This window comes from Gossypium hirsutum, chromosome D06 (genome assembly GCF_007990345.1).
Source record: "Gossypium hirsutum isolate 1008001.06 chromosome D06, Gossypium_hirsutum_v2.1, whole genome shotgun sequence".
NCBI classification, from domain to species: Eukaryota; Viridiplantae; Streptophyta; class Magnoliopsida; order Malvales; family Malvaceae; genus Gossypium; species Gossypium hirsutum.
The window spans coordinates 58,196,183-58,208,236 of record NC_053442.1 but is presented as its reverse complement, the minus strand read 5'-3'; the positions used below and the strand labels follow the sequence as shown (position 1 = coordinate 58,208,236).

General features: G+C 31.3%; 2 protein-coding genes across 2 annotated transcripts; one reads left to right on the top strand and one right to left on the bottom strand.

Annotated features, from left to right (window-relative positions):
* Positions 1-8,588: 8,588 nt before the first annotated feature.
* Positions 8,589-10,279, top strand: LOC107901822 (TPD1 protein homolog 1). The gene is made up of 3 exons (XM_016827978.2): positions 8,589-8,962; positions 9,561-9,674; positions 9,764-10,279. Exons 1-3 carry the CDS (start codon positions 8,878-8,880, stop codon positions 10,096-10,098), a joined length of 534 nt encoding a protein of 177 aa, XP_016683467.1. The 5' UTR covers positions 8,589-8,877; the 3' UTR covers positions 10,099-10,279.
* A 724-nt stretch (positions 10,280-11,003) lies between these two features.
* Positions 11,004-11,828, bottom strand: LOC107901821 (uncharacterized). Its single transcript, XM_016827977.2, has one exon. It carries the CDS (start codon positions 11,712-11,714, stop codon positions 11,130-11,132), a length of 585 nt encoding a protein of 194 aa, XP_016683466.1. The 5' UTR covers positions 11,715-11,828; the 3' UTR covers positions 11,004-11,129.
* Positions 11,829-12,054: the final 226 nt, after the last annotated feature.

The following is a 12,054-nucleotide window of genomic DNA, read 5'->3' as shown; positions in this document are numbered from 1 at the left end:
TGATACGAGCTCCGACGATCCCCAATTCGACCAAGTTCAAATCACTATAAAACAAAGGAAAAGAAGAAAGGTGTAAGCTACTAATAGCTTAGTAAGTTACATGTAAACAATAATTACTCATTTAATAATTAACACTTTTAACATATAACTAATCAAAACATTTCCTAGCAAGTTCAATCACTTACACATGCACAATCTTACCAATTCACTTGCATATACATTTTCACACTTAACCTTTATCGCTTATGCTCATTCTTTTCAAATGTACCTGCATACACACTTCATTTCATATTCACTTTAACTCATTATTAATCCCGTTGAACACTCGGAATATACACAGATACGTAGAGATTTAGCACATAAGTGCAACACTAATATGTAGCCGAAGCTACCACTGAAATGTAGCCGAAGCTACCACTGTTATGTAGCCGAAGCTACCACTGATCAATAACACTGGAAATGTCCACGGGCCTGCTCACACAAGCTGTCAGGTGTCTGCAACACATGCTAGATCACCTAGCACCCGGGACTCACTGTAACATTGTAACACTGATCTCTAGTGACATGTCACTTGTATCCACTTCTATTCCTAAGTTCAACCGAGAATTTACACTTAACACTTTATTTTCAACACTTTAACACTTGAATAATTCATGAATAATTTCCTTCCACATTGAATATTAATTCACATATCAAATATAATTCACAATTTATAAAAATATAACTATTATTTACACGTAACTTACCTCAGATGCAAAACGACTATTTTTGTAATTTAGTCGATAACTTTCTCTTTTCCCCGATCACTTCCACTATTTCTTCTTTCTTGATCTATATTAACACAATTTAATACATTTTATCAATATTCCATTCAAATACAATTCATACACAACATTTTGGCAAATTTACATTTTTCCTCATAACTTTTCAAAAATTCCACTTTTGTCCCAAAGCTCGTAAAAAAATTCACTAAATTTTTAAATTTCAAACTTCACTAAATCATATTTCATGCTCATAACAGCCCTCAATTTCACAAAATTACAATTTTATGCATACTTTACCATCTTTCACAATTTAGCCCTTTTTCAACATTTTCATCAAAATTCATCTAGTAAAACTTGTAATTAACACTTCAAACATTCATTATCTAACATCACTAATCAATTTACAATTATATCATGAATGGGTCAATTTTTAAACTTTAATTTCATTTAAATTAAATAGTAGAAACATGAAATTCAAGCATCAATAAGCATAAAAATACGAAAATAATTAAAAACGGGGCAAGAAATCACTTACAATTGAGTTTAGAAAAATCAAGAACCCTAGCTATGGTAACATGAAACTTTCGGCAGCAAGCTTCTGATTTTTAAGAAGATGGACACTTATTTTCTCTTTATTTTGTCTTTTTCTCAATTGGACAAAAATGCCCTTGACCCATTACTTAGATATTTTTCTAGAATTACCCTTTTGTGTCCATAACACTAATTTATGGTCTAATTCCACATAAACACTTCCAATTTCATGCAATAATTCAATTAAGTCATTTAATCACTAATTGACACACTTTGCATTTTTCTCGATTTAGTCCTAAAAATTCAATTAGGCACTAAATCATTAAAATTTTCTATCCATATTTTCACACAATATTTCAATCAATCAGTAACTAATAAAAATTTATAAGATAAAACTATTTCACTTCAGATTTGTGGTTACAGAACCACTATTCCGATTAGGCCCTATTTCGGGCTATCACAGTTTTTAACCTCACCGGAGGTAAACACACCACCCATCCAAACTAGCCCTTAGTCCTTTTTACCTAATTAACCATTTAAACATCAAAATTTCTTAACGAAATTTTAATTTGACCTTAATATAATCTTGTAGACCTTAAATAAACATTAAAATAATAATTTACTCGTCAGAATTGTGGTCCCAAAACCATTATTTCTGACAGCACTTAAAATGGGTTGTTATAATGTGTATATATATAAGTACGACATGTTTTGATCACTTTTGGGATCATATGAATAGTATTGGGATGATATGTTTGTAGGAAAAATGTTAGGGGTGTTCAAACGGTTAGCCGGACTGGACTAGTATTAATCGAATAAACCGAACTTTTTAATCCTTTAACCGTTAATCGAACCAATTTTTTTTCAAAAAAATTAACCAAACCAAAATATTTTGGTTAATTCGGTCGGTTAACCGAATTAACCAAAATTTATATTTTTTGTTAAAAAAGGTATAAAAATATCAAAAAAATAAATTGATAATGTTCATTTGACCGAATTATCTGAATTAATCAAATTAACCAAATTAAACTTACATATCGATTTACCCGATTTCAAACCAAATTAACCGATAATCGAAATTCCAAAAAATTATTAACCGACCTCCAACCAAATTAGATTGATTAACCAAACTAGATTGGTTCAGCCGGTTAATTCGATTTAACCCAAATTTGAATTCCCTTAAACGATGGTATGAATGGTCATGAAAATTGTATGTTTAAAGTATGATTTAGTAGATTAAATGATAACATCCTATGGTTAATGGTATGTTTGAGTTAATTAAGTTGATATAGGTTAAATTAAAGTGAATTGGTGTCAACTTGTGATATAATGGATTGGAAATTGGTATTATAGTATGTTTGGTATGCAATTGGAGTGTTTTGTGAAGGTTTTCTGTTATGCTTAGGGCACTATTTAAACGAAATTTGGTTTTGTCATGAAAAGGGACCAAATGGTAGTTTTTGACACTAAGGTATCAATACATTTACCAAAGTATCGATGCTTAGCATTTTTAAATAGTTTTCTAACAAATAGAATGCCAATTTGGTATCGATACCCTACACCAAGGTATCGATACTTTACAAAGGTATCGATACATATGATTGGTGATTGATTTTACAAAAGAAACAGATTCACAATTTGATATCGATGTTTATCAAAAGTATCAGTACTTGTGATTTAATTTTGAATTTTCCAAACATCGAACTTCATTTAAGCATCGATACCTTTCAGGGGTATTGATACATGTTTCTAAGTTTTGAAAATTTTGCAATTTAGCCCCATTTCATTAACGAATTAACATTTAAGTCTCGTAAACTCAATTGAGTCTTGGAAAGTTTTAATTGTTGTATTATGAATGTGATTATGAAATTATTTCAGGTTTAAAAGATTATTTTCAGTACTTTTCAACTATAGGTGCTTTGATTTTGACTGTAGTATTCTGTAACTCGGACCCTGCGATCAGGTCGGGTGAGGCGTATTAAAATATGCACTTGTACAAGATTTATTACAGATGTTAATGAAGTCCAACCTTCGTTTCAGATTCAGATATTATGTGACACAAGTTTAGCTCGGACGAGCAACTGGTGTGGTGTAATTTACCCTTGTATCCGAGTCTATTTACTAGGATTTATCGAGCGAAACGTTATAAATGAAATTGAGAATTTGAAAATATAATGAAATGGACTTGATATCTAATTTAAAAAGTCATTAAAGGGGTTGAATTGCAATAGTATATTCTTGTGATTGTTGATGGCAGAGGTGATTGAATTATATCATGTTTGTTGATTGAATATGTCATTCTATTAAGTTATATGAAAATAACATGAATTTGGTATGTTAAGGTACATGTAATACTTGGTGATCATGTTATAAAGATTTGCTCACATTGTTGATATTTTTTAAGTGTCATGTTCTAACCAAAGTTATGTCGAATTAAGGTAGATTTAATGCTTAATGTAAAAACAAGGTAAGCATAGTATTTTCCGTTTAAACTTACTAAGTATTCTAAATGCTTACTCGTGTTGTTTCCTTCCCTTGCAGATCATCGCCTTGCGAAACTTGTCGACCTAGACCAGCACGAAGCTCACGCTATCAAAAGATGGTAGAATTAAGTCCATTTTGAGCCTAATGTTGCAACATGTATATAAGGGCACTTATTGTGCATATAGTCTTTTTTGAGAGGACAATTATGTAGTATATTTAAGTATATTTGAACTTAAGTATTGAACTTGGCATGTGATCTATTGATGCATGGTTTGGACTTTTTTAATGTTAGTATATAAGTGATTATGCTCTTGCAAGATCTTGAGATGCTAAAGCTACATAAATGAAGTAGTTGAATAAGTCAAGTTGATGAATGACTTGGGTTTGTATAATTGAATGTTAAGCATGATGTATAAGTTAGGTTATGTATGGTTTATCTCAAATCGTGGACATATATGTTCCTATTTTAAAAAGGGCTTAATTAGAAATGAATTGGAATTTAAAAGAAGTGCTTTGGTATGACAAAATGAGTATATAACTTGGATACGTTTAGTTGATGTTCTTGTGAAATGTACCATGTTAAAGGTTGATTTCAAATGTTCATGTACTTGGTTGGGCATATTTGAAATGGATTGTGATTGATTTAAATTGAGAAGATGTCATGTAAGCATTAAGGTGTTTGTTAAAGGCTTGAAATAGGTACCAAATGTGCATTTTGCCAAAAATAGGGGTGACGTCGCAACTATGGGATCTTGATGTCGCAACGTCATCATATCAGAGAGTGACATCCTAATAAGCAAACACATGTCATCAAGATGTGACATACAAAGATGACCACGCCTCAACGAGGAATCAGCAAAGTTGTGATGTCGGCCAGATATTTTGAAAACTTTACAATTTGGTCTTAATTCATGCTCGGGTTGGCAAATGAGCTTTCGTAAGCTCATGTAGAACCCAAAATCATTTGTTTAGCATAGAATAAATGTGAATTACATTAATTACTATGTGTGAATGATTGTATGGTGAATGTCTAATTATAGTTGCTCCAGCAATGGTTGTAGCATCTCGTAAATCGGACCTGCGATTAGGTCGGGTAAAGGGTGTTACAAACTTTCTCATTCAATAATTATTTCAATATTTCTTAATTTCATATCATGGTGTACTCAATAATTTAACATGTCATTCAATATCATTTTCAATGCTTATTCATTTTGTCCCCTATTAACTGACAATGGACATTAGGAAAAATACGCAGATCTATATAATAAGTAAGTCCACGATCCTCTAGGAATTTGGACTACTTAATATGAATGCCATTATATGTCTATGACCTTCTAAGAATTGAGGTTTCTCACGACCCTCTAGGAATTGGACCTAATAAATCACTTATATTGGTGACCCTATGGTATGCAAACTATACCTGGACTACGTCTAACATCATTTAACGAGGTATGATCATCATTATCACCATTATAACATAATTCAACATGATATCAAGATTTCAATACTATATATACACAATTATATCAAGCTTATATGTACACAGCGTGCTCGTACACACACACACACATACATGTATATTTATATCACAATTCAATCATTCATAGTTTAATTTCAACAATCATGACATCAAATTCATTATCTCATATTTTTTCGGGAAAGATACGATTACCTCAGCATTTATTTCATATTCAAACATAATGACTTACTAGACTACGAACGAGTTATTGAAAGAGAATTATAGAAGCACAAATCGCAATAGTTATTCGATGTCCTGATGTTGTATTTCTCTACATTCGATAATACATTATGGAGACATCGTTAATTATAAAATTCTAACATAGATTACAATAATATAAACATCAATGCATTTATTACAATTTGGTCCCTCAAATTCCTAATGTAGGAAACACCTGTAACTAAAGATTTACCCAACTGAATCTAAACTCAACTAAACACATATAGTACAAGGACTTCCTACTTTTATTATTTATTAATAAACCCTAAACTTTTTACCTTTTACAAATAGGTCCTTAATAAATCATAATTTATCCAATAATCTAAGCTTGATTCAAACTCTATTCACTATCACCTACCACATTTCTATCATGTTCACACCTAATTTAACTAACCTCATTCATGCATGAACTTAATCTCTTAACATCAAATTTCTCTATGTTTTATAAGAATGAAAAATTAAACTAAAACTTTATTAATTCATAAATCTAACATAAGGGTCTTCACCATCTACCATTTTTATCTAAAAATCCAACCAAATTTTATGAAGAAAACTTACAACTCCCTTTAACAATGTACGACAACAAAGGAAGATGAGAAAATATTTTTTTCCTTTCTTCTCTATGGTGAATCAATAAAGAAGAAGAAAGTGAGACTTTTACCATTTTCTCTCTCCCATTAATTTCATGTATATATATGGGTAATTAACATGATAATTAGCTTAAGTTATTAACGAATCTATTAGTTTATTATATTATGATTCTAGTTAATGGAAAATGTTGGCATAATAATGCTTAAGCAATAATTATGACTTAAAATGGCTTAATTGCTAACATACTCTTAGATTAATTGCTATTTAAGGCACTTGTTAACTTAAAAAGTCAAATTCACTCGTTTCGGTCACTATACAATTTAGTCTCTATACTATAATTACTAATTGATCTAATTTAATTTCACTTAAATATTCAACCCTATAATCCCTTATTTGACACATAAATATTCAATCCAAATTTTTAGCTAACTTGATTTAATAAATTCAGTCTTAAAATCGAAATTTTTTGATGTCATTGAAACTCAAGTCATTACATGACCAATACGAAAGTACATAAATTAAAATTGATCAAATTAAAATAAAAAGACTAAATTTACAATTTATACAAAGTATAGAGACTGATAACAAATTTTTATTTTTTTTGCAACAAGGACACAAAGAAAACAGACAAAAACAATAAAGTGCAATCATATGAATCGAAACAAAACCCACAACCCGTAGCCATGCAAAACGAAAATTCTTAACAGACTATAGAGATCCAAACTTAAGGTTTTTCCCTAACTTGGGCTCAACCACCTATAGCCTTCCAATACATTCACCTTACTTGGATATGGTACTCTAGGAGAGTGAGTCTCCAATTGTTGGAAATTGTAGATTACAACTTAATTATTTATGAGCACTATTCAAATTAAAAAGTGATCATTTATCATCTAATGGATACATTTTCATGGGACATGCTTCTTCTTAGTATCCATTGAGTGCATATAAATAGAGAGACTATGATGCTCATAATGTACATTACAATCAATCCAATTTCAAAAATTAGAGTAAGAGTTAGGGAATTCCTCGATTTTGCTAATCAAAGGAAATTCAAAAGCTTCGATGTATCTTGGGAAGACCTTTATTTTAACTCTCTAGCAACTTTATGTGGGGGCAAATAGTTCTCTTTGGAAAGTGTCATAATCGCCTCAAAGTCTATTGTTTAATTTCATGTAGTCTCCAGATCTATCGTCTCCACTCAATATCTCCAACACCAATTACATATAAACATTAAAAAGTTGTTAAGACATTAAAAGTTGGGTAAAAGTAATATAAAGACTCTTGTACTAGGAGTCGGGTAGTATTTTGTCCCATGTACTTAAAAAATGAATAAATTAGTATGTTAGATTAAGAAGTAAATTGGTATTTTTTGTTAAAAATTTCATCTATTTGTACTATTAAAAATTGGTGTGAGTAATAGAATAACAAGACAATGACATTCGGCATGTTATGTATACTTTATACTAACGTATAATGACCAATTTTTAATGATAGAAATAGATGAAATTTTGAGCAAAAAGACTAATTTACTCTTTGATCTAATATGCAGGAACTAATGTGCCTACTTTTTGAGTAAAAGGACCACAATATAATTTAACTCTTAATAGGATTTTTTTAATTATAAGATAATAGTCAAATTTTAGTTTTGGACCTTGTATTATGTTGAAACTTGAGATTTAATATATATTTTTTAGTTTTTGATATATTTTGGTCTCTTTATGTTTATAATGTCATTAATTAATCTAAACAGTTAATATTGTTAACTATTTCAGTCAAAATATTGACGTCAATTTAGTCACTCTACTTTTATAATGCCCTAAGACCTTCTTTGCATGACAATTTGACTCATGCCGATTGTTTTTTTTTTTTACATGAGAAGATAATTGTTGAATTTCAATTGTAATCTCTTTAGTTTTTTGAGATTATATAAAAATGTTCAAAATTTAATTTTAAACTCTATATTTCACTCAAATTTAATATATAATCTTTATATTTTAATTTTGACATTATTTAGTATCTCAATTTTTATAATAATTTTAGTTAATCTAAATACTTTCTTATGATCAAAATATTGATGTGAATTTTTAAAAATTGTTAACACCATTAAAATTTTTTATTAAATTTAATTCTATTACAATGTTTTTTTTTTTGTTACATGAATTTCAAGTGAATAAATTTTTTATTTCAAATTGTTATACTAGTAATTTAACAGAAAAATTTTAACAATATTAACAAATAAATCTAACTTTTTAAATTTCAAAAATAGAACAACTAAATTTATAAAAATAAAAGTATTAAAGATTAAATTCTAATAAAAATTAATAACTAACTCAACAGTGGAAGTATACTAGTAAAAAGTGAAAATGAAGTTGGCACACGTGGTAGCAGGCTAAGAAGGGGAGGGCAATCTGGTAACGGGGAACACCCTAGGCTCTAGGCTTGCTGCTCTTATAAATTCCTTTCCAGAGCTACCTCAGTCCTCAGCTCCTCCTCCTCCTTTGCTTTCCTTTGCTGCATTCTGGGTCGGTCCGCCAAGCAGAATGAAAAACACTATAACAGAGTCTAACTATTATTAAGCCTGCTTCATTTTCTACCTCAGGCTGGCAGCACCTTCCGCCTTGTTCATCTATAACTCTTTTTTTTTTTCTTAATTAGTTACTGCAACAAGTTTTTTGCCTATCAATCCAATCCAAAACTACCTATACTTATATAAAAGTGAAAGTTGGAATATTTGTTTTATCAATTAATTAAGAGGTAGGTTGGATAACAATGGCACCTGCTCTGGGAAGCCTGCAACAGAAAAGACTTGGCAATGCCCTAACCTTTATGGCTTTGCTATTGATACTTTTCTTCGGTAACGTGCATCTCTCTCTCTCTCTCGTTATAATTTTCATACTTCACTTTCTTTTTTTGCTCATGGCTTCACTTTGATTTTGTATATAAATGAATTTTAAGCTGTTAATTGTCACCATCTCTTTTTCTTTTCTTTTTTTTTTCTTTATTTTGATTTCTTTTGTAAAAAACAGAAAAGAAAATTATAAATAAATTTATAGCTCCTAGAAAAATATTACATATACCAAATAAAAATCAAAATATAATTTCTTTTACTTAAAATATATCACACCAACACCATCAATTTTTAAAATTTTCAAAAACATCTTGTAGTTTTGAAAATTGTTTTTAAAATGTGTTTTAAGATTCTTTTTGTATATAAAAAGTGTTGTCAATTGTTCTCTTGCAACTACCTTCACCATGCATGAATAGTAATTTAAACTAAAAATGAAATTAAAAATATTTTTTTATTCACCTGAATGCATCAAATATTACTCTTTAAATTATACCTCTAGTTTGCTTTAATTTGCATAATATTGATGCTATAACTGTATATATCACTAATATTTAGATTACTTTTGGAAATAAATAATGGGTATAATCAAAATAAATGAAACCAGTGGAGGAGTCAATCCAAGGTGAAGAAACAGCGAGTCAAGGAAGCATTAAAAATCTAGTCTTTTCCAAGAAGAACAATACATCTGCCGTTGCTCGGAAGCTGCTGCAGTCCACTGGTATAGTATACCCTCCCTGTCTTAAATTAATTAACACCATCATGTTAGCTTTGACTTTTGAAACCTGATATATATGCATGCACATATAGAGGACGGCGATGGTAATCGAATAGGCACGGCATGCACAAAGGACGACATCGTGATATTCCAAGGTTCCACGGCGCCGCTTCCCAATGGAATCCCCTCCTACACCGTTCAAATCATGAACGTGTGCTTGTCGGGTTGCAGTATCTCCAACATTCACGTCAGTTGTGGATGGTTCAGTTCGGTGAGGTTGATAAATCCCACGGTGTTTAGGCGACTCTACTATGACGATTGCCTTGTGAATGACGGGGAGCCTCTTGGACCTGGTGAATGCCTCTCCTTCGACTATGCCAATACTTTTAGCTACCCTCTCTCCGTGTCATCTGCAGCCTCCTGCTAACTCGGCCCACATTATGCTTCTCAGTCATGCATGACTCGGTTTCACATATATACAATTAATTAATGTTTTCTACTTCGCAATAAGTTATCACATATATAGTATTAAATATTAATGTTAGTGCCAGTTATTTATGTTTATCTGTTTTTTTTTTGATAAAAAAATCCTGAAATTTAGAATTTAATCCTTTTGATCTCTTTATTTTTATATTATTATAATAATAGGCTAAATTAAAAACATTGTTAGTTACAGGCAATAAAGTGATGGTGTGAAATCTTTTATTGTTGTCCGATCTCATAATTAGGATCTTATGAAAATACAGTTAACCACATTCGTGCTTAAATTTTATTTTTCCAAAAGAAATCACATCATCACCCTAAAGACAACAATTAACAATGACTAACAACGATATGAAAGTGGAGGATGTTAGAGGGATCAAATACTAAATTTTAAGATAATAGAGAAACTAAAATCATAATTAAACCTTTCATGTATTGTTAACTGCTAAGGATTAAGAACATTCTTTCCCCAACACATTTGTTGTTGTTCAAATTTTGTAGCTATTATTATCGGATAAGTTTTATCTAAATACCAATTTCAGTTCTAATCCAATAAGAGTGATCTCATATCATAAATAAGACTAATCTCATATCATAAAACAGATGATAACACTAATTATAAAAAGAAATTCTCCAAACTAACTTTTTTTCCTAAATTGTAATGCCATCAAAGCTGGGCTTTTTTTACACACAATATAAAGAGCAAAACGAATTGAGCTATAAAGGTACACTTTAGTGGTCGACCATATAGGCCCAGGGCTATCCTAGCTTGGACCAGGACAAGGCATACACATCCAATTTGCAAGTCAGATGGAACTAATTCGATCTAAAAAGAAAACAATTCAGGAATGGAAGATAAGACGAACTCGATAAGATAAAATAAAGTTCTGCTAGTGGAACAAGCACAAAATGGAACCGGAAAAGGTTTGTAAATATAGAGAAGCAAATACCAAATAAGCCGAAAACTGTCAAAAACTAATATCCATAAGTGTAAGTAAAATCGGTTACTCCAAACATGGCGGAGAGTATTTGGGAAACGATATAGAGACTGCCACCCATAATCACCAATATAAGAATTGCAGAGATGGGGTTCTTCAACAACTCCAGTATAGGCTGGAAGATAGTGTATATAGCCCCAGTACTGACCGTAAGCGCATAAAGTGCGTATCTCCTCACATTCTCCCAAAACTCCTCCATTAATGGCCCTTCAGGACCCAACGCCAAAGCCTTCTGGACATCCGCTTCCATTAGGAGCAATGCCAAACCCATAGAAACAGCTCCTACTACCACAAACCGTGAAAACCCACTTGAAGAAACTTGAGTAAGCTCCCTTTCGGGGGTTACTTGACATTCTGTTTGTGGAATTAGTACTGGCTTGTCTATCGCAGTGATTTTAGGAGGCGTCCCGGGTTTTAACTTGAGACGAGGATTGAAAGCGTTGAATGTGATAGATGTGATGGGTGGTTGAAGGGGGTGAAAAATAGTGGAGACTTTGGGGTGAGGTTGGTATGGCTTGGAGCCGGAGGCGTAGATTTGGAGTGTGAGCGTAGAGGTCTTCATTCTTTTTCCCCCGGGCACTTAATTGCAGAGCTTGGGACCTTATTGCTGAGGCTATTTGGATGGCATCTAGGTTCCGCATTGCCAAGTGTGTGGTTACTATGAGGTGTCCACACCTTATCCTTTTAGAAGCAAACAAGAATTTGTGATTAAAGCATATTTATTAGATTTGTGATTGCTTAAAAATAAAAAAATACTACAAATTGATTTTTCGGTTTAAAATTTCATTCATTTTTACTGTTAAAAATTAGGGTGGTTAATCAAAAAATTAAATAGTGAAACATTGTGTGTCATGTAGACCTCATGCTGACATACAGAGACTAATTTTTAACAATAAAACTAG

Bases quoted from the DNA above. Each gene is read 5' to 3' on its own strand.
- LOC107901821 (XM_016827977.2), bottom strand. From the start codon at position 11,714: ATGAAGACCTCTACGCTCACACTCCAAATCTACGCCTCCGGCTCCAAG.
- LOC107901822 (XM_016827978.2), top strand. From the start codon at position 8,878: ATGGCACCTGCTCTGGGAAGCCTGCAACAGAAAAGACTTGGCAATGCC. The intron at 8,963-9,560 runs GTAACGTGCATC...AAATGAAACCAG, and splicing joins GCTATTGATACTTTTCTTCG to TGGAGGAGTCAATCCAAGGT. The intron at 9,675-9,763 runs GTATAGTATACC...ATGCACATATAG, and splicing joins GAAGCTGCTGCAGTCCACTG to AGGACGGCGATGGTAATCGA.